This window comes from Brachyistius frenatus, unplaced genomic scaffold (assembly GCF_029030835.1).
Source record: "Brachyistius frenatus isolate BFR_SWC_R1_liver_20210118 unplaced genomic scaffold, ASM2903083v1 Contig_150, whole genome shotgun sequence".
Lineage (NCBI taxonomy): Eukaryota > Metazoa > Chordata > Actinopteri > Embiotocidae > Brachyistius > Brachyistius frenatus.
In genome coordinates this window covers 251,435-273,886 of record NW_027210749.1, presented here as the reverse complement: position 1 = coordinate 273,886, position 22,452 = coordinate 251,435, and the positions used below count along the sequence as shown (strand labels likewise).

Below are 22,452 nucleotides of genomic sequence, written 5' to 3'. Positions count from 1 at the left end.
AGCTGGTGGATCTGACTTGATCTGATTGGAAACCTGACGATACTACGTCCCGCCCACCGATAGCTGTAACCTGACTGCACCACAGGCCTGTCAATCAAACAGACACGACCCCCCCCAAAAAAAACTTTTTGTAGCTTATTTTATAATTAATTAACTTAAAAATCCAAACCTTCCCATTTTATTGTCATTTCTACCTTAGGACTTTTAACAAAGGTCCGACAGTAATTAATGTTGGCAGGTAGAAATTTAGATTTTAAGGAGCTTTATTGATGAAACCTTCACATCCGTTTGTTCCCTTTCTGTTCTCCACCCGGATCACGTGACCCAGGAGGATGATGTCATCTCTCTCAGCGGGGAGTCTCGTCCTCCAGCCGTCCTCCTTTTTTCCTCCGCGGCTCGGTATCGGACTCACAAACACGTCTCTGTTCTGTTCGGATCTCGTTCTGCATGACAAACGGCTCCGGACCCGCAGAACAAAGCCCGCTCTGTTCCTGTGTGTGTGTGTGTGTGTGTGTGTGTGTGTGTGTGTGTGTGTGTGTGTGTGTGTGTGTGTGTGTGTGTGTGTGTGTCCACTGGATGACATCATCCTTGAAGCACTGGAGGACAAACTCAGCGTCTCTACAGCCGGATTCGGTTGTTTTCCCAAACTGTGGCTCTGGACCCCTCGAAGGGGCCGGAGAACAAATCTAAAGGGGTCACGAGATGATGAACATTCGTGTCTCCCAAATATATATATATATATATATATATATATATTTTTTTTTTTTAGTGCAAAACTGAAAATCTAAAGAACCTTTATGAACTGGTTGATTTTGAAGAACATCTGTAAACCGTCCGATATGAAGCTGACGGCGAACAACTGCAGCGACACAAAGAAACCACACGAGGGCGACTTTTTTTTTTTTTTTTTTTTAACTTCAGTAAATGATGTTTTTATTGGTCTTCACACTTTTTCCCCATTTTCACAATAAATGTTTTCTATTTCACCTTTTTTTTTGTATTTTAAGCATTTTAAAGAGAGATAAAGAGAATATTGCACTTTTAAAACAAAGAGATGAAACCATGAAGCAGAAAAAGGAGGGAAAAAAAACAAAGAAAAGAAAAGAAAAAGACCCAAGAGGCTTTTCTGTTACAGCACAGCCAGGTTACATGTGCCTCCTCGGTACCAGACAGCTTAGCGTCTTAAATATACATCTTTTTTTTTCTTTTTCTTTTTTTGAAATAGCATTTCTATGGTTAACGTCGGCTTTTTCGTCAGCTATTACAATACAGGAGAACTCAAGAAGGTACACATGCACGTACAAGCAGGAAACCAACAGTCTGGATGAGGATTCGTTTTTCAGTCCGAACGCCACGGATAGTTTCTATTCTTTCTATTTATTTATTTATTTATTTTTTTGTCTTTTAAATTGCACAATACGAAAATGCAGCAGTTACGTGTGTGTGTGTGTGTGTGTGTGTGTGTGTGTGTGTGTGTGTGTGTGAGAGAAGCTTCGCCTGTAAAATACTGTGAATAATAGGAAATCCACCGCAGATAAAAATGTATTGACGCGAGTGAGCGGAGTCGCTCTCGTCTGGCAGTCGGGGGTTTGAGTGGTCTGCTCGTGTGTGAGTGGTGTGGATATTATTATTATTATTATTATTATTGTTATTAATGTTATTATTGTCCTTTACAGTGATGCAGTATTTAATAGGAATGCAGATTACACCGTCAGCGAACTGTGTTTAGCAGACTCGACCTTTACTCATTCGGCTTTTTCTTTCCTTTTAAGCTCGGCAGGAAGTACGAACTTAATTGTCGCCTCGACGTGTGAAATTCGTTTCTGCGAACAACGTTTGACTTCGCGGACAGAAATCGTCGTCTTGACTCGTCCTTCGAGTTGCGTTTTTTTTTCATTTCAGGCTTAACTGTGAGGGTCGTCGCTTTCCAGCGCGACTGATGAGTCCGGCGTGCCGTAATGATGCACGGTAACCAAGGCAACCAGGAGATCAAAAAGTCCTCCACGGAGAACGTAAAGGTAATCTGCATCTTCCACATTCAAAATTGAGGCGGAGCCGCAGAGGTTCTGGTTCCGCCTCTTTTATTATTATTATTATTATTATTATTATTGTAGAATTTTAAGAGAGCCATCGCCGTTATGTGCATGCATCTGTCGCACATGCTTCGCTTAGATGAGTCGAGGAAACGAAATAAACTACGAACTAGCATCGGGATTTACGCAAATCGTAAAATGTCAAAAACTCGTGAGGCTTTCGTTGGTCCTTTACGCGTCACGTCGTTGTTTTTGTTCCCGATTAAAAATCCATTAAATTACTTATCAAAATATTTTAAAAACCATCAACCAATCAAATTAAAAACACATGTACACAATATTTAGGTGTTACTTAAAAAAACAACAACAACACAGATTTACGACTGAAAAGTAAACAAATCTGTTAAATAATACGATTTAAAAACGCGGCAGTTGTTGATGTGATTGAGGCAAAAAAAACAAAAACAAAACAAATCGCAGGTTTTCAGGGCAAAAACTGGAATCATGTATTTCATGTTGCTCGGGGAAATAAAAATAAAGAACTGGTTTTGCACACTGGTTGCACTTTGTGCTTCTTTGAGTGGCAGCTGAAATACTGAGTTGGTGCTTTAAAAGTGCCGTTTTAACGCTCCGCTATGTACAACTCGGACCGGTTTGTTTTTTTTTTGTTCTTCGTGCGCCGACGTTCTCGATAAAACTCGCCACACCAGGAGGAAACTAGACCGGCACGCTTTACCCTCACAAACACCCCACCACAACAACAACAACAAGAACAACAACAACAATAATCGCACGCACCGGTTCTCCCTTTCAGCACCGCAGGACAGAAAGGCACATGTGGAAGACGGTCCAACCTCGAAACCCGTCCAAAACCCACCAAACCCAACCGGAACCAATCGAAACTCTCCACATGTTCCTACAGTCGAAGTGGAATACATTCTTCGTTCTCTGACACGGCTCATTTCGTACAGGTTCGTACGATCTTCTTTTGTTTCGTATGTAAAGATATAAACAGGTAGAATCCAAAGATGTTTTTTTGTTGTTGTTTTTTTTTACCGGCATCACCGCCTTTCAGCTCTCTAACGTGACCTCCATGACGATATGTTGACTTGGAAGTACGTACAAATAAAAAAAAATACATCCAGGACTACGGAAACAATTATAGAGAACCGTAAGAAATAAACAGGAAAGTTCTCTCCGTAATTATTGATTTTTTTTTTTTTTTTTACTTGGTAGAGAACCGTAGAAATATTTACGACAAATACCAATTTTTTTGTTTTGATTACGATCTTCCCTACGCTACAGCAAGTATACTCAAAAGACATATTGCGAGGATCTACCGTTTGCTAGTTTCACGATGATGTCAGAGGGGGGTGGGGGGGAGGCACGAAAATTCAACACTGTTTTTAAAAAGAGGGACAGAAAGAGAAACCGGCGAACTGTTTCAAAAGTTTGGGATTCAGCGGAAGAAGACAATTTTCTGGTTTTTGGCTTTTAAAGGTTTCGCAAACTTGTGCTTCGATTTAGGCCAATTAGAAGACGAGCAGCCAAACAACATACAAACGGGCACGTCGTCTTATCCAGTAAACAAGGAAGCCATTTGTGACACATACTTTTGGGGAAAAAAAGAAAAACAGAATAAAGGACAGAAAAATTAAAAATGTTCCCGTCAAAGGACTGAATATTCATAATGTAGTGGAGAGTTAAAAACTACCTTTGTTAATACAAATGGTGAAAAGCCACGACAAGCTTTATAAATGAATACAAATCTAGAAAAAAAAATAGACAAGCTATCCAGATCTGTTTCTGCCGTCGAGAAGCAGAGACAGATTTGCATATCAGGCTATAAGAGAAGAGTAATCCAAAACAGATCTACACCGGGGGAGGCCAGTAGGAGGCAGAGAGGAGGAGGAGGGGGGGGGTCTTTAAAACTCGATCTTGCAGGCTGGGAAAGACTCGTCCTGCATGACGACGGTGCTGCTGGAGGCCAAGACCATGATGTTGAGCTCCTGCTGCCTCTCGTGCGTCTGCTGGTACCAGTCGCGGGTAACCTCGGAGTCGTGGGTCGGGATCAGCGTCACCTGGAGGGGGAGAAAAACGTCATTTGAACGAGTGGTCACACCGACAATCGAGAGCATCGAGAGCATTTTAAACTTTGAGCCTCGGTGGAAATTGCTCTGGTGTTCTGGTGTGGAGTGTTCCTGAGCCCATGCAGTGATTTCCACTACGGACTCATGTCTGTTTTTATAGCCGTTTCGCCTGAAGTCCCAGAAAAACATCAGATTTTGGGGTTAAACTCTGGAAATGTTCAACAGAGACCCTTGAAATGTTTCAGAAACTCTACGGCGATGAAGCGATGGGTCGGGCGAGGTTGTTCTGAGTGACATTTCAAGAGGGGCGGAGCTTCACTGTCCAAAACCGAAAAAAGGCGCGTCAGGTCAGGATACACCAGATGGGTTTTTCTTTGACGTTGGGGGGAGTTGTGTCACCGTGAATTTGTCCCCCAGAGTCAGACTGTCAACACCTAGTTCCACTGGGACCTTCTGAGGCATCTGAGGGAACCTACGATCGATGTTGATCCGGTTTTCCAATTCTAAAAATGTTCACTGTATCATAGCAGCCATTTGAAACAACACTATAAACGAGCGTACAATCTTAAAAATGAGTCGTGGTGTAAATGTTACCTGCAGGTTCGATCCCCACTGAGCTTTGCCATCCAGCAGCGCATCGAGAACTCCTCGGCTCGGTTCGCCGCTCGCGCCGTCGTTCCCGCTCACCACGTAGTACGCGGAGCGAATGCGTTTGAAAAACTCTTGGTCCACGTTCTTGGCGCTGCAGTGGTTGGGAATGTAAGCCAAATCCACGTAAATGGGAAGGCCAGGAGCAGCTGCAGAGCTGGACTTCTGAGAACCTGCGTGGGAAAAAACAAAACCAAACCGTCACCATTATCCAAAAACATATAATATGTAATCTCGTTTGATGTCAAAGCTTTCAGGATGATCATTTTTAATGAATTCTGCTCACCTGAACTGCTCTTCACTCCGTTAGTCAGCCCTTTGCCGGGGTTGTAGCTCGATCTGGAGACGTCGTCTTCCTTGGAGCCTTGTCCGTCCGACAGACGAGACATACGCGAGCTCTTGTCTGCGTCCTTCTTCTTCTGCGAGGCACTGCGAGGAGACGGTGTCTGCTTGACGGGCATCGGGGACCTCTTGCGCCTCGCCGGTGATGCCGACTTGGTTTTCCCCGAGGACTTTTTCAAACCCTTGGCTTTCGTCTCTTTTTTAAGAGCGCCGTTATCCAAAGAGTCGGGATCCACCATGCAAACGTCCGGTCGTGGGGGGTGAGGGCGAGGGTCCACGAGGGGAGCAGGAGGAGGGTCGTGGCTCATCCTGGAGGCGGAGTGATGGCTGCCTCCACCCACGGCAGATTTATCAATGGGCATGTAGTCCGCATCCTCATCGGAGTCCATGTTCCCTTCACCGGTGACCGAAGGGTAGTCCTCAGTGCCCGGAGGCGCATCAGAGTCGGACCGAGAGGCTAGAGACTCGCTGACGGAGGTCGGTGGGGTGTCCTCCGTGGCCAGGCCCAGCCCAGCCGACATCCCGCCGGCCTGCTGCGCGGAGCTGCCGTGGTGCTGATGGTGCGGCTGTTTGTGAGCCCTCCTCTTGACGGACAGGTCATGATCGTCGCCCTCCTGCGACTGATCGCTCCGGCGGCCCTGCTCGTCGTCATCCTCGTCGCTGGACAGCTGCCGCATGCACGGGTTGATGAAGGACGGAGAAAGGTCCTCTTTGCGCGGCCGGTACTCGGAGGATGAGTATCCGGGAGAAGTGCGGCTGGTGTAAGAGGAGGCGGCTCCCATCGGTGCGTCCTGATCGCTGTCGTCGTCATCGTCGTCGTCCTGCCCGCCTCGGCTGCACTCCTCCGCGTAGAACGGTGAGCGGAGCGGCTGGTCGGTTGAAGAGAGCGAAAGCGGACGGGCGGGATGCTCCGGCTCCATCTCGCACTCCTCTTCAAACTCGTCGTCGTCATGGTAGCGGGGAGGGGAGTCTCCGGGCACCATGCCCATCTGGGGCTTTGGCATTTCCCACTCGTAGGAGCTCCTGACGTAGCCCGCCGCTCCCTCTCTGGACTCCACCTTGGAGGAGGCGGGGCCTGAGGGGGCGCCACCGGCTGCTGCTCCAGGAGGGGCGGTGGTGGTTGCGCTCACCTCAGTGGGGCCGTTCGCCGTGTCGGGCTTGCCGGCCTGGAGAGCTGAGGGCAGGTAGGTGCCGAGAACATCTGGAAGAGCTCCGCCGGCCTTTTCGCCGACAGCCGGAGCAACAGGTTTGTCAGAAAATGAGAGGATACCAGTGGGACCGCTGGAAGGAGACCTGCGAGTCATTTCGCGCATGTACACCTCTTCGTCCTCCTCTTCGCTGCTGTCGGTCTCCTCAAAGTAATGCTTGCCCTCTATGTCCGGACGAGGTGACGAAGTGACACCGAACAGAGCGGCGCTGGCGGCCTCTTTGTCCTGGGAGAAGTCTGAAAGTTGAGAGAACGGTCCGGCCGAGGCGCCGAACCCGACAGCCGTGTCCTGCTTTTTCCCTTCAGACCACTCGGGTTTATAGAAGCAGTCGGATTGAGGACCTTTATCCGTAGCGCCGCCGAATGAAGCCGCGTGCTCCTTCTTGTCATCGGCGGTGGACGAGAGGGAGGTGAAGGACTTGACCTCCTCGAACGGGCTGTGCGGTGAGAAGCGGGCTAAACCGGAGGTCGACTCGGCTGCGGTCGAAGCGGTGATTTGTTTCTCGGACACTTCCAGATAGTCGTCTTTGGTGCCGGCGGTGCTGGAGAATGGAGAATCCATGACGAGTGAGTGCTCCTCTTTGAAGGAGGAGTACTCGAAGATCGGCTCGGCGGAGGCAGGCGTCTCCAGCTCCTCTCCGAACTGACGGCTGGTGGAGAGGGAGCCTGAGGTGGAGGAGGAGTAGCTGTAGGCCGACGAGGAGGAGTAGCCGGGGGCAGCAGTGGTCGTGTACTGAAAGCTCGTGTCCAGTGAGCTCTTACTCAGGAGGTCTGGAGTCTTCTGTTTCTCAAAATCGGGATCAGCTCGGTCGTTCTGATAATAACAGTCCTCTTTGGATTTCAAGGGGAAATTCTCTCCTTTTTTGTCTGTGGTCTGACTCGATAAGAACGACTCTTTCTTGTCACTTTCGTACGAGTACTCGAACCCTGACGAGTAGCCAGAGAAACCCGTAGCCCCCAAATTCGTCGGCTTTCCGCTGAAGGAGTCGGTCTTCGCTTCATCTTCTGCCAGCGAGACGGAGCCGCTTTCTTTCCCGCTCGGCTTCCCCTGACTGTTGTAGCCGTATCCCGCCATGGAAACCATAAACTCAGGCCTATTTGAGCTGAACATTTCGCTGATTGGACTTTTTACTTCTTTCTCTGACTTCTCTTTGGCACCTTTCTCCATATCAGAATCGATAGCACCTTCGTCGTCCTCCTCCTCCTCTTCTTCTTCATCGTCCTCGTCGTCGTCGTCAATGACCTCATCGTCATCATAGTCCTCCTCGTCTCTCGCGGTCAGATTTCGCATATCAATCTCCAAACACGCTCCTTTCTCGCCGTAGCCTGCTGCGGCGGGTTTGTCCGCACCGAACGCCGTCATTGAGGCGTATGCTGGCAGCTCGGCGACGTCAGTCTGGCTTTTAAAACCGAAGTCCTTCTCTGATGATAAAGTAGTAGTAGAAGCCTCGGGTCTGTCCGCCACAGAAGGGAAGCGACTAACTTCACTGTATCCAAATGTCTCCTTTTCCTTGACCTCTTTTTCAAATGGAGATGTGGCCGAAGGGCTCTTCGAGGGCTCTTTTCCGTAAGAGACATCAAATCCCTCCTTCTCTGACATCTTGTCCGTGACTGCCTTCGGCGAGGCGGGTTCATGCGTCTGTAAATCCCCTTCGTCCTTTGCGTCTTTCTCCGTCTTATCTACGGACTCCTGATGATATGAATCGGAGTCCATCGAGTCATAGGGGTCGCCGTAAGAGAACGTCTTTCCATGCACGTACGGTGTGTCTTGCCTTTTGTAGACGGCCTTTTCTTTGGCCTCCTTCTCTGGAAAAGCATAGAGACTGAAATGAACGCTCTTTTCGGCCTCTTTGATCGTGTCATCTGTTTTCTCTGTGTCGTCATCTTTGAAGTCTACTTTGACTTGAGTGGGCGAAAAAGACTCAGAGCCCACCTCACTTGGGAAATCATCATCCCTCTCATCGTCATCTTCGTCTTTGTCTGAGAACATCACTTGAGGTTTTGGTTTCTCCTCCGTGCTAAAAGACACCTGTGTCTTCTCCGAGCTCTTGACTTCTGTTTCGTCGTCCAAGAAGCAGCCCTCCTTAGCCTCCATGAGCTTCGCCTTCAGAGTCGGCTGCAGATCCTTTTTGGCGTAGTAGTCCTCGGCCTCCTCATTGTCGTCCTCGGATTCCTCAGACGCCTCGAACGGTGTCTTGTCACCCGGCTGACCGACAGAGGAGTTATTGTCCGAGATGGTGCCGGATCGCTCTGACTTCTGGAGATCGGCTTTCCCGTCGGCCTCGTCTTTATCGTCCGTCTTGAAGGGTTTTTCTTCTGTCGGAGAGTAGCCACTGCTGGTGGGCACCGACTGTGTGGGTGAGGCCAGTTTCATGGTGCTGTCATCGGGACTGAGGCATCTTTCCTCGCTCTCCTGCCTGAAGTGTGACTCCGACCCGGAGGAGAAAGCCGGAGGGGGTGAAACGGGCTTTATTTCAGCGGCGCTCTTGAACTCCTCTGCACTGAAGACAGACGTTTGGTCTTTGACAGCCTGTGTAGGTGAGGACTGTGTGGTGGAAAAGAGAGAAGGAGGAGGAGGAGAGAAAATGGGAGATTTCTCCTTCTCCTGGAGCATCTTGGAAGTTGCGTGTTCGTAGCCCTCTTGCAGTTTACCCAGAGGCATGTCCACATTTGGGGTCTGGTCCTCGTCCTCGTCGTCCTCGTCATCTTCTTCTTCGTGAACTGATTTGCTCTTCGCGTCGGCCTCCATCTCAGCGATATTGGGCTGGTACTCATCGGAGGAAGGAGACTTGAAGCACTTATCGTCCTCCAGTGAGGAGGTGGGTGAGATGGTTCCTGCCGAGTGGAGAGAGTCCTTGCCCTGGGCGGCTTCAGCGCGTGACGGGATGCTGTTGATGGTGTCCAGCAGGAGAGAGTTCCTCCCAACTTCCTCGGTCTGAGGCGCCGTCACCGAGGCGATCGACTGGTCCTCGGCAACAGACGTGGCGAATGACGACAGCTTGTCGTATTCTGTGATGGACGTCGCCGAGGAGATGTGCTCTTCTTCGGCAAGAGGAGCGGCGATGATGGCGGGGTAAGGCGCCAGCTCGGGCTCGTGGCCTCCCATGAAAGCTTTGGGTTTGATGTCGGACGCCGCTGTGCTCTTCATCTCTTTTATGCCGTGCATGGAGTCAAAGCTGCCGGGAACGTCGGGAACGGAGATGTCATAAGAGGCCACATCGTAGCGCAGCTGTGGGATCCTCTCCTCCGTCTCCTCGTTGATATCCTCGTCGGAGATCGTCTGTTCGGTCTCGGAGTAGCCAGGAATGGTCTCATCTTGGATGTAGGAGAACCGGTCCGAGGCCGTGGCTCCCAACGGTTTATGATCGGTCGGCCTGGTCTCCCACTCCTTTCCAGTTCTGTCCTTCTTTACCTCCTCCGTTCTGTATTTCAGGACCTCGTCGTCTTCTGTTCCTTCTAGATCTGCCTTTTCGATGACATCGCCCTCCTCCTCAGAGCTGTCGCTCTTCTTTGATCTGTCTTTTAGTTTGTCCGTTACAAGGTACTTGTCATATTTCTCCATTTGCTCCTCTTCGTACTTCTTATCAAATCCATCGCTGGCATCCTTCGGAGGAGGAGGAGGAGCTGCAGCCTGTTCCGATGCGCCCTTGTCCTTGTTGTCCTCTTTGTCCTGTTCGATAGGGGATTTGGGCGAAGTAGATTGTATCTCGGTGGCTGCAGATGTGGCTTTCTCATCGGGGGAAACTGAGGAGGAGACTTTAATGTCTGTGAACACTGAATGCGCCGACATCACATCGTTCTGGATGGGCTTGTGTTTGGACAGCTCCTCTTTTTTTAAAGCCTCAAAGTCCTCGGTGAGGTCTTCAGGCGAGGACACGATGGACCTGTCGGCCAGAGCTGCCGCTGCGACCTCTTCCGGGATGTTCTTCGGAACCGGCTTTTTCTCATTCGCTTCCTCTTTGACCACCTTGTTCTTGTCCGTCTTGGGTTTAGCTTGAGTCTTGGCCTTATGCAGAGTTTTTCTCACCTCCGGGGTGAGTGGCTTCAGGTCCGGCTTGGTGATTTTCCTCAGCTCAGGTTTGCTCGGGTCCTTCTTCTTGTCCTCTTTAGCTTTGCTTTCTTTTTTGTCCTCCTTCCTTATGTTTTCATCTTTCTTTACCTTTTCTTTCTTCACTTCTTTCTTCTCTTTGTCTTTCTTTTCATCCATCTTGGAAACTTTCTCTTGCTTGGCAGTTTTTTCCTTGGATATTTTCTTTTTCTCCTTCTTCTCTGTTCCGGGAGCCGCCTCGCTGTTCTTCTGCTGTTTGGTGGCTTTTAGACTTTCACTTTTGATTTTCTTCTCTTCTTTCTTTTCTACTTTATTCTCTTTAGTCGTGTCGCTCTTCGACTCTTCCTCTGGCCCGCTGGCTTCTTTCTTGGTGGTTTTCGAGTGCGGTTTGGGTGAAGACTTGAGACTCTCTTTGCTGTCAGTTCTTGATCTCATTTTAGTTTGCTTGATGATGGGAGGTGGCGCGCCAGATGAGATGTCTTTTTGGGTAGCCACGGGGTATCGCAGGAAGTCCAGGTGTTTCAGTTTCTCGAGGCCCTCAAAGATTTTATTCTGCGGTGCGTTTCCAGGGAACAGCACCCTGACGATCTTCTCCGTTGGACGGTGTGGTATCCAAACAATGAGAGCAGTGACTGATGTCAAGTAGGGGACAGATATTTCCCCTTCTTTCCCATTCGGCATCGTAATCCCCGTCTTGGCTTTGCTGTTTCCGGCCCACTTCTGCATTAGAAACTGCATCTCTTTGCTTTCTTTCACCGGGTTTAAGACGTACATGTCCAACTTTCCCACACCAAGTTTGTGGAACAGTGTGATGGGTTCGATGGTGTTGCTGACGACCCTGTGAAGAGGCTCCGGTGTGATGCCAAGCTTGTTGAGGTACTGCAGCGTCAGAGATGCTTCCTCAATGCTTCGCTTCACCTTCAGCGTGGACTCAGGCATCCTCAGCTTCTCTGGGACGTTGAAAAACACGATCCCGAGCTCGGGTGAGATCAGGTTCTTCATCCAGTCCCCGTTGCTGCTGGAGCCAGATCCTTGGTTCTTCTCCTCCTCTTGCTCAGCGATCTTCCTCTGGAACAACCCATTGATGCCGGGGAGATTGTCCGCCCCAATGTGGGTGAGCAGAACGGAGTCGATCCTGTCCAGGTGGCGAACCAGCTTCCAGAAGCAGGACTTCCGCTCAGACCCTCCGTCCACCAGGATGTTGAATCCATTGACGGCGAACAGAGCGGAGTCGCCCCTGCCTCCGGGGAAGATGTAGCAGCAGGGTTTGGACAGCTTCAGGAACCCTCCGGAGTTCGGGGGCTCCAGGAGGTCGAAGGGCGACGGCACGTCCACCGTCTCCGAGACGTACTCCGTGAACTCTGTGACTCCGTCCATGTCGGGCAGGTGCGGTTCAGGGTTCAGGCGGTATTCCAATAGGTTTTGGAGTGGCTGCTGCTCCTGGCTCTGGCCCAGGGAGCTCCAGCCTCCGTCTCCCTGACAGGAAACAGTGAGCCTGGACGGCTGCTCGGAGGACGCTCTGGACAGGACTTCAATCACCTGAAACACAGGAACGAGGAAAGAAACAACTTCAAATAACTCTTATTATCTCATCTTTACAATCAGATGTGGATCCAGACATGTATTGATTGGTTTACTTGAGGGTTGGAGACGATGTCTGAGAAGTGTTGCCAGGTGAAGGCTCCACCTTGCAGTAGGATGTCGTCTCCCTGCTCAGAGCTCTGGCCGCTCAGTATCAGCAGCTTATTGGCAGCGGAGTCGGTGATCAGAGAGCGAGTCTGGGTAGAAAACAGAGCGACCACGTTAACAACCGCTAATAATAAAATGTGAAAAGTCCTCAACATCAAAATGAAAAAGTAAAATGGCACCAAACGAGGAGGAACAATCTTTGCTTGGAGTGGCCAAATACAAGTAATAGTATTTATTTATCTTTATTTATTCATTACAATGTGATTCAGTTTAATTTGTTCTCAATTTGATATCAGTGAGTCAACGCTGAGCCCGAGTGATGAATGCAAGCTAAAGAAAAGAAGACATTTTAAAGTCAAAGTAGATACTTCAGTATGATGAGTATGATGAGACGAAAAGGTGAGAGTTTGAAGAGACTAAATGTAGCCGTCTAAAATTACTCCTCAGACTCCAGAAGTTTCTGTCAGTTTCTGTCCTGATGTCACTCCACTCCCAAAATAACACTCTCTTCTATTTTTACTCAGCAGAGGAGACAACAAATAAAGGAACTGATTATTTCAGACACTGAGTCACCGAGAAGATGAAGCAGCTGCAGCGTTAAGGACAAAGATGAACTGAAGAGTAAATATATAGTTCGGCGTACTTTCAGGCAGGTTCAGGTGTTTTACAGACAAAGGGCTCGATCTTAGAAACACAGTTGGTGTTTTTTTTCCTGACCATCACCCAAGTTGTTTAAATAGCAAATCCACTTGTGTCCATCTGAACGCCAACAGTCACGTTGGTCTTAAAATACAGTGTGATCCTGCATATTGTTGCTGCATTTCTCTTCTGCAGCAGCTGATGGTGATCGACCAAGAAAAACCTGGTCTGAAAGGACAAAGCTCGTTATACTCTGCTTGTTATATACAATGCAAAAAGATTAAAAATAAAGTAGATTACAAAGTGAAAGATTATTATTGTTAACATGAATCTGCACATGATCTGTTCTACTACTTGGTAAATCTGCCATTTTAAGAGCAATCCACCAACGTGCAAGCTCACCTGGCTCTTAAAGGGAGATGACACTGATTTATTTACATCCAAACAGACCTGCGATTAATTACGAGACTAAATACGACAACTTTAAACCATGCGCCTTTCTTTACGCTCAGATTATCTGCTGGTAAACTGGTAAAAGTGGATTTAGAGACGCCCCTACAAGATCTCGCATGTTGCACTTAGTCTCGCACTGAGTGATGTGTTTTTATGTTAATCAATTAAGTTCAACCCCAACTGAACACTTTGTCCCAAAAAAAACACTCAATGTGATGTGAATAAAACATGCAGGACATTTCCAAGTGTCCAGCATGCGGCCGTCATCCGGATGTGACTCACCTCTGAAGCAGCGGTTTCCTCTGACGGGTTCACCAACACAACGGTCTCGAGCACATCACTCTGATACTGGAGAATTCGCTGGCCTGCAGAAAATACACACCAAAAATATGAGATCCTTATTAAATCAAATAATCACAATTGTTGACTTGTTGCTGATGTAAAAAAAACCTCGTCACTGATAGTATTCAATCACAAAGACCCTAACGGTGGAAAAACCAAATATATACACTTTCAAAACACAAAAAAAGCTTTTGGTTATCTACGTCGCACCTTTAGGCCCACGTTGCATCTTCATTATTCATGTTGAAAGATTTAAAACATCTGCATAAGTTGCTTTATTCAGAATGAAAAATCATAAAAAAACAAACAAAGCTAAAGTATAAGTTAAATCGAGGCAGAAAGGAAGTGAATAGAGCCATTAATCCTCATCGACCTGCTGACTGTTCAGTCAATACAAACTAATGCAGAAGCCATCTGCTACATTTCCACTTTGAGGAAGGGTGCGGCCTTATAAATTTCAACTTTGATGCTGCTGTATTATCAGATTCACGCCTTTTTACTCTTTATTTACAAAAAAAACAAAAACCCACTGTTGACACTATTTGTTTCCAGTGAGTTTATTTTATTTCACTTTTTCCTTTAAAAATTTCAAATTGTTGCCTCCCTGTTTATCATACTTATGCTTTTTTTTCTTCTACCGGAGCAGAAAGCAGGATTTTATTCATACATTTTATTGTTGCGCTTTATGCTAAATGCTAAATCCCAAATGAGAATCCTTATTAGTTCAAATCTGGTGGGAGTGTGATTATTTCTGCAGTTTCTGCGGTCACGAATCAAAGATTAGTGAATGCAATTCGTTTGACCTGATGATGGCGCTAGATGAGGAGTTAGGATGACTTAAATCGTCACAATCCATCCTCTGAGGACCATGAATGGCCGTACCAAATTTCATCCCAATCCGACCAATGTGAGGTGAAATATTTCATTTTGGACCGAAGTGGTGCGTCAACCACCCCCCGGGATTATTTACTGATAATATAGCGACCTGTCCTCCAGCGCTCGTCAACACAATCCCCCCGAACACGAACATATGGCCGTGCGTGAGCATCCTCGGCCCCGCCTTCTCACACATGCCATCGTATCCCCCCCTCCCCCCAACTAAACCCCCCCAATGACAGGTTTAATCCAGCAAAATACGCCTTTTCCATTTACACAATCACAATAACTCAGGGTGGAAAAAAAAAGAAGAAAAATCCTCAGCCACGAGTCTCATTGGCTGTTGCTATGGGGACGCCTCAGTGGCCGGTGCTGCTGCTGCTGCTGCTGCTGCTGCTGCTGCTAGCCGAGTTACACTGACCCAGTCTTGGCTGAGGGAGACGCATTGCAGCATTTCTGCGGGAGGGAGGGGAGGCTCGTACTGCATCAGAGTTATGCACGCAGCATCGCATACTACAGGAGGTGAGGGCGAGGGCGAGTGCCACGGCAGCAGCAGCATCGCAGGCATGCAGGCGCTTCATCAGGGGAATCTATATTTAGCATGAAAAGATGTTGTTTCCTCCACCTCAGAAGTGTGGAGGCGCTGACACGGGCGACTTATCGGTGCTCGGACGGAGAGAGAAAGAGAGAGATCAGCCAGGGAGGGCGGAAAAATAAATGAAGCCACTCGAAGGGGGACGATGGCACGCCTGAATATTCAGAGGGTGTGTGTTCGGTTAATCTACGCGCCACTTTGCAGCGTAACAGTTTAACACTCGACTGGCTGACAGGTTTGTGCAAACTAAGCAGGCAGTTCAGCAGCCAGACACACGGCGGCGCGGCTTTTAGATGCCGTTTCACCATCACGGTCTGCCGAGGAGCAGATTTACAGTCTGAATCTGCTCAGCTGTCAATCAAACAAGGAAAGTTAAAAACATTTTATACAAAGACTTTATATTAAAAGTGTTCGTAGCTTCTGGGTCTGAAAAATTAGGCCAATGCAGAAGTGTCTTCAGCTGCAATACCAGCGAGTGCCACTAGAGGTCGGCTCCAAAAAGCCTCCGGCTCCATAGACTCCCATTCAACTTCTCTCATCAAATCCAAAGTGAATAAAATGTGTCCATCAGTTATCTCGGTGTTGTTAGCTAAAGTCACTCCTTCTTCTTAGTTTTCTGGAGGTCCATCTGAAAATAATCCCTCATTCATTAGAAAAGAAGATTCAAGAAGACCTGTTTTTGGGGGCGTGTCTGTTTGATTGACAGGCCTGTGGTGCAGTCAGGTTACAGCTATCGGTGGGCGGGACGTAGTATCGTCAGGTTTCTAATCAGATTGAGTCAGCTCCAACAGATCGTCCATATATGGACACTTCCTGCTCCAAACCGCTCCGAACTGACGTCGCTGCTGGTCGCCGCTGGGTTTTTAATGAATTAACTGGCAGAATAAACAAAGCCAAACACTGACTTTCTCTTTTTTATAAAAGACTGGAGCCTCATTAATTAATTTGATTAATTATGAATTATTATGAATGAAAATGACCAGCCGTTGGTGCTTTTTCTCCTGCCAGCTACAAAACAAAATGTCAAACATTTGGCTCCACATTTGAGCTCTTTGGTGAATTTCCCGTCTCTTTAATCCAGATCTCCAGAGGCGTTCTCGGCGCCGGCTGATTGGCTCGAGCTAATCACAAACAACAAACAGCTGTGTTTGTTCACGGTGAACACACAGCGAGGCAGAAAGTGTCCAAACTGTGGCTGTTTGTTTTTTTTAAACAACATTACCGGGTTAATTAACCAGCTGCAGAGTCTGTAAACACCCAGACTGGTTTTGGAGGTAAAAATTATAAACATTAATGGACTATTATTTATTTTTGGACGCCTTGTTTTTTATGATTTTAAGTGTAAAGTCTACTGACGCACGCACAGCGTTGACCATGTTTGTCTAAAGTTTTGGGGAACGATTTAAAGCGGCGGTAGCATCCTGAAGGTCGCGACCCCTGCAGGGAGGTCAAAAGATAAATCTGAAAACATTAACTGTATTTAAAATGAGTTTTTTTTCTGTGTTTTCTTGTGAAATACTGAATTCTTTTAGAGTTTCGAGTCTCTAATAGTCTCAAATTAACCAATCAGAGGCTAGAAGGTGAATCACGTTGATAGTTTGAAGTTCACCAGCAATAAAAGTTTGGAGCTCCTGATTTTAAAATGTTTTTGTTTGTTGTTTTGAGACTAATACATCATCCTAAACGTCTGTTATCTCTTCTTTCAGTTTGGGAACGTAATGGAAAAAAACAGATTAAATTTCAGGTAATTTCATTTTCTCATAACCATCATGCGCGACCTCGCACACACTCTGACGACAGTAACGGCATCTGTAATCATCACTCACAGAGACGTCGCGTTAATCTGAGACCCTCCGTGACACCGGAGGAGGAACCTTGAGAGGCGGAAGTCGGCCTCGGCGTTTTCTACGACCTCGGCGAGAACCGGTGAGTCTGTGACGAGTATAAATCCTCTTAATGTCCAACACAATAATTACATTCACCCCTCAAGCTCTCTTGGGCTTTTTTTTTTTTCTTTCTTCATCTCCAAATTCAGTCCGTAAGAGCTCCAACAGCTGAGAGGCCAAAATAACAACCCATAAGTGAGATTTGACACGTTTTCCTCCGCCTCATCGAATTTAAAGTCATTTACAGCCCTAAAAAATTTTTGCCAATTGCAACTTTATCAAATCTGATGCAACAGAAATAAAGTCGCTGCTTCTTCATGATAAAATACACATTAATCTCGAGAGAAGAAAAGCGTAACAGAGTGATGCTTCTTTCTGCTCGTAAACAATCTTTGGCTGAGTTTTGGATACCAGCATGAAGAGAACGTTTTCAACTGTGCCTCAAACAAATTATCATTTTTCATCATTGATTTATAGATTCATTATTTGGTGTATAAACGGAGCCAGTTTTTCCCGAAACTTCAAGGCATCTCGAGATGTCAGTAAATCTTCCATGAACTCTGCAGAACATCTGAAAAAAAACAGCCTCATACTGACTGAAAAATAACAGTAATTCATTGATTATAATAATAGTTCCATAACACTTATTTTCTGATAATCAACTAAAAACTGTTTTGTTGTGGCTGTTGCGGAATTAATATCAATTACAGACAGCTGATTTAATCTGCTGAAATATAAATATTTAAAGCGATACTAAAAAAATAAGAGGCTGAAAAGGTTCAATGAGAAATTTGTTATCGTCATGGTAACAAACGAGAGTGCAGATGATCAAAGACTCAAAGGAAGTCGAGAGTTTTTACACCGATTCTGATCTTTTGATGTTTTAAGTACTCGATGCTTCGGACACGTTTCCAGTCAAATCTTTGAAAACGATAAAAGCGCCGACTCGTCGCCGCTCCGTCCAGTTTGTAGAAAAAAAAACCCGGCTCCGCATGTCTGAGGAGCTCATCAACCGCCTCGCTTCCCCGCTTCCGAGTTATCAACGTTGTCCAAGGACGACCTCCTGTAAAAAGCCACTCGTGTGCCCACTCAGCGCTCAGGCTGTTATCATGGAAACAAAACGCTCCGCTGAACGCAGTCTGAGCCTTTCATCCGGATCGGCACCGGGCGTTAATAACTGAGGATTAACGGAAGATGTGTCTGCAGCGTCGGTTTACCTTAACAGAGCTGCGGGATGTAAAATAGAACCTGCTTACTCGCTTTTTCTGGAGCTTTTAACGGCGTCGCGCAGCCTTCATCATCATGTCCGTTGCATTTGTTTGTCGTATATCTCCCTTTTTTTTAAACTAGAGATTATTCGTCTGGTTAATTCTGGCAAATCTGTCGTCTTATTTAGCTTTTTTCCCCCTCTTTATTCATGCGCAATTTTCTTTTTTTATATATATATATATATATATATATATATTTGCAAAACATCGAACACACACTTTGTCTAGTTTGGGAATTCGTGTTTCGTGTTGTTTGTTGCCGTGTCAGATTAATGATATATCTTCGCGCTGCTTTTCCGAGAACCGTCCGTCCACATTTCACGATCTCCTATAAAAGCGTCTTATATTTAGTATAGTTACACGTTTTCCTACAAGCAAGTTTTGCAAGAGAAAGATGGTGCAGAAGAGAAGCTTGAAAAGCTGAGAGATGTCTGGTGGTGTGAGTAGGTGTTTTACAGCATTATGGGCTAAATAAATAAAAAAAAAGCAAGAGCCAACCCCCCCCCCCCCCCACACACACACACACACACACACACACACTCCCTGCCGCTGGTGCATGATGGGAACGTTTTTCCCGCCACCTCGCTGCCGAGCAGAGGTCACAGCTTCACGCGGAGATGTCAGCCGGGTGTGTTGGTGTTTGTTTTGTGAAAGTGGACCGTGTCCCACATATGTCGCTCAGAGCGACCCGACCTGGCAGTTAAAAATACAGCCGGGAAACGTTGCCCGAGGCGGTTCGGTATTTCCACTGCTGAGGAAAAAAAAAAAAACATGCAGCAATGATCGGGAAGAAAAAAACAGCGCTGACACACTTGCAGCACTTTTCCTACGGTGATAAATATAGAATATATAGAATATGACTCCATTTGGTAAATGACGGATGTCTTTAAAGGTTCAGTGGGAAGGATTTAGAGGGATCGACTGGCAGAAAGGGAGTCTAATATTCATAACGGTCTTCGTTGGAGGACCAGGTTCGATCAAAGCGTTCTCGGAGCAGGAGGAAGCAACAACCTTCATGAGGACGTATTTAAAGTAACTTCTCTTGATCAACATCAGCACCCGAGTTCCACACGTTTTTGTAAACATTTGTGATTTCACCGCGCACCTAAAACTGGAGCAGAGAAACGTCCGATTTTTGGGGCAAATTTTGGGGGGAATAGCCAAGTGTTCCTGAGCCTATGCATTGATTTCCACTACAGAATCGGGTCTTGTTTTTTTTTATAGCAGTGTCTCCTGAGGGCCCAGAAAAACACCAGATTTTGGGGTCAAACTCTAAATGGTCAACAGCGATCCTTGAAACGCTTCAGAAAGTCTAACGGCGATGAAGCGACGAGCCGGGCGAAGTCGTTCTGAGTGACGTTTACGTTTCAAGAGAGGGCGGAGCTTCACCGTCCAAGACAGAAGAAGGCACGTCGAGTCAGGAGACACCAGGTGGGGTTTTCTTTGTGTCACCGTGAATTTGTTTCCCAGAGTCAGACTGTCAACATCGAGTTCCACCGGGACCGTCTGAGGCCTGAACTGTGGCGCCGTGGCAACAGGGTTCTCCAACACAGAAACATGAAAGCGTATTGAACTCAGGTGCTGATGTTGATCAAATCACTTTTTAAATACTTCCTCGTGAAGGTTATCACTTCCTCATGGTGATGCATTGCGTTTGGGCGCAACAGGAAGAATTCTCTGAACTTTTTTTTGATGACACTTCATATATTATCACCTGAAAACTTCAAAATCGCTGTTTACAATACCTTAAAATTCATATCTTCATTTCTACATTGGGAGCAGGTCATCTTCCGCAGAGCACGACACGTTGCACCATCATGCTTCCACAAAAGCCCAGAAGGGACAAACTGAAAATTGTCTTTAGAAGAATGCATTTAGATTCTTTTCCACACTTGTAAGGGGAGCGTGAAGGGAACGATGCTCACCACTAGTTGCCACTGATTTCTGCAAACTCTGCGGCATTAACATAATAAATACATGTGAAAGTTTTCATTTGACATCTTGTCAGCTGCAACATATTTTTCACTTCATCCAGCAGGAGTACGGGAACGATTTCAAAAGCCCAAATCTTTCCAGCGAGTGTTGAGCCATCGGAGACGTTTTCATCCACCGAAGCGCCAAAAGAACAAACCAATTAAATCCTTCTTTATTTCGTCTGGCAGGTCGCTGCTCGTTCGGGCTTCGGCTGGCAGCGCTCTTTTGTTTATAACCTTTAAGCTGCTTCGTTTTGACTGGCAGCGTGATGATGAATGACGCCGTCCCTTCATAACAAAAGCAATAAGGTGCCCTCGTTACGACCGGTCAGAGCATCTGACAAGGTTGTTACTCACGGCTGGATGTGAATACAGTGAGTCGAGTTACTGGCACGGTTTTATCACGCTGTAATTATCAGCACATAAAAAGTGGTGATTAGTCCTGTTGGTGGGAGAACGCTCTGTCACAGTCAAACACAATCAGCAATATGATGTTCATTTAGGAGAGCTTCTCCATCAATGTAACCGTTACTGAATCTTGACAAACTGAAATATCTCAACAGCAGTTCGATGAATTTCAAACTTTTCTTGAAGCGCCATCAAAAATTCCCACTTCACGACTTTATATTTCTAAAGGTAATGATTGAATTTTTGTAAGCCTAGCTAGCATACTAGCACAAATCCTAGCCCGCTAAGCTACACTCTGTATCACGCGTGTAATACACCCGTCAGTCCACTAGAGGGCGTTGTGTCGGTGTCATTGCTTTGCTAAGCTGTCAAACGCCATGTAGAAAGCCATGTGGTTAGGTTTTTGGAAAACAAACACACGTGGTTAGGTTTAAGGGGAATAAAAACACGTAGTTAGGTTAAGGAAGAAAATAAAACGTTGGTCACATGGTCACATTAACACGCTATCCTCTAGTGGACTGTGGGGTGTATTACAGGCTTTGGTGTGATACCGGGCTTTAACCGTAGACTATATAAAATTGGACGTAGCTTCTGGGTCTAAAAAATGACGCCGATGTGGATTGCGAATTACATTTGCAATGCGAATTTTCTGAACGGTTTTGGACGATATTCTTTTTTTTAGCCGCTAAATGTTCCACTGTGTTATCCCGCTACTTGCTAACTGTATCTGTTTGCTGTTTAATGCCGAACAGGTCATCTACATTGACTTTTTTATTTTTATTTTTTATAGCTTTGTGGTTAAAAACAGCTACTGTTGGAAACAAGACGGGATGAGAGCCGTGAGACTCAATCAAAACAGTAAAGTTTCAGCGCCGTAAACCTAAAAACGCTCCGTAGAAAGATCACATGATCTCAATCACAATTTGCTTAAAATAGTGGACAGTTATGAAACTACTTATAAAGGTAATCTTTTTTTTTTTGCATTTAAATTTTAGTTCTGTGCGGTTGCGGGGTAAATTCTGTGTCGACACTATTCACAGTTTTGTTTCAACTAACTGAAGCAGTAACGACGTTTCTTCTTTAATGGGGGAGCACGATTCATTTGGATAAATCACTATTGTGTCCTGATTCATGTGTTGACTCCTCCCACATCACACCGTCCAGAACACAAACTGAGACGAGAGCGCTGCGCTGCTGTACTGTAACTACAGGGAAATTAAATATTAAAGTGAGTCATGAGCTTCAGGCACAGAGGGTTCTAAAAAAATAAAGACATAAAAAAAAGCACTCCGGTGTACATTTCCTCGGAGGGACGTAACCGTGAAACGCAGCTTGATTTGTACGTGCTGCTTTTCGCCGTCAGACGTATCAACACTGATGCAGGTTTCAGGTGAGTCTCGAGGGAAATAATCAAAAGAGCTAAATTAGCTGCCTGTGGCACAGCGGCAGTCTTCATGGTAATAAAAGCTTACCTGACTGTGTGGCAGGGCGCACATAGAGGTTTATATAGGACTTCAATAGGTATTATTTATGTCGATGAAACCAAAGATGTGTAATGTAATGTATTTTTTCCCAGGCTTTTTTATTTATTTTTCTAAGTAATTACAGCAAAGGAATCAGAACTACTTTTGGAAGTTCATGTTATTTAGATTCATATGTTCAAGTTCACTTAACATTTGAACTGGATGCAAAAATACTGTATCTCATTTCAGTCATGAGGGCTGCTTGTTATCGGCCAATCAGAGTGCAGTATTTCTGAAAGCATTCTTTGGTCCAGACGTGGCGGCTCGGTGATATGAAAGCTCCTGGAAGTGTGAAGGTCCCATATTCAATCGCACCGTCTGCTGCCAGCACTTTAAATAGACGTAAAAATCACTCCTGGTTAAATTATGAGCACAAATTGGCAGTTTGTTGAATAAAAAACAAGTTATTGTCGTGACTGCAACTTCCAGAAC

The 22,452-nt window shown here is 46.2% G+C and overlaps 1 protein-coding gene and 1 long non-coding RNA gene across 3 annotated transcripts in view; one reads left to right on the top strand and one right to left on the bottom strand.

Annotated features, from left to right (window-relative positions):
* The first annotated feature begins 1,001 nt into the window (after nucleotides 1-1,001).
* On the top strand, nucleotides 1,002-2,401 carry LOC138631170 (uncharacterized). Its single transcript, XR_011311702.1, has 2 exons — nucleotides 1,002-1,459; nucleotides 1,492-2,401. It is a non-coding gene; the product is annotated as an uncharacterized lncRNA (long non-coding RNA).
* Nucleotides 2,402-3,396: 995 nt separating this feature from the next.
* map1aa (microtubule-associated protein 1Aa) overlaps nucleotides 3,397-22,452 on the bottom strand; it is a 38,516-nt gene continuing 19,460 nt past the window's right edge. For both annotated transcript variants that reach the window (XM_069715916.1, XM_069715917.1), the window contains 5 exons: nucleotides 13,432-13,514; nucleotides 12,006-12,146; nucleotides 5,058-11,907; nucleotides 4,718-4,944; nucleotides 3,397-4,114 (listed from right to left, as the gene is read on the bottom strand). In XM_069715916.1, coding sequence (XP_069572017.1) covers nucleotides 3,959-4,114; nucleotides 4,718-4,944; nucleotides 5,058-11,907; nucleotides 12,006-12,146; nucleotides 13,432-13,514 — 7,457 coding nt within the window. In that variant the 3' untranslated portion in view covers nucleotides 3,397-3,958. The remainder of the gene's footprint in view (nucleotides 4,115-4,717; nucleotides 4,945-5,057; nucleotides 11,908-12,005; nucleotides 12,147-13,431; nucleotides 13,515-22,452) is intronic.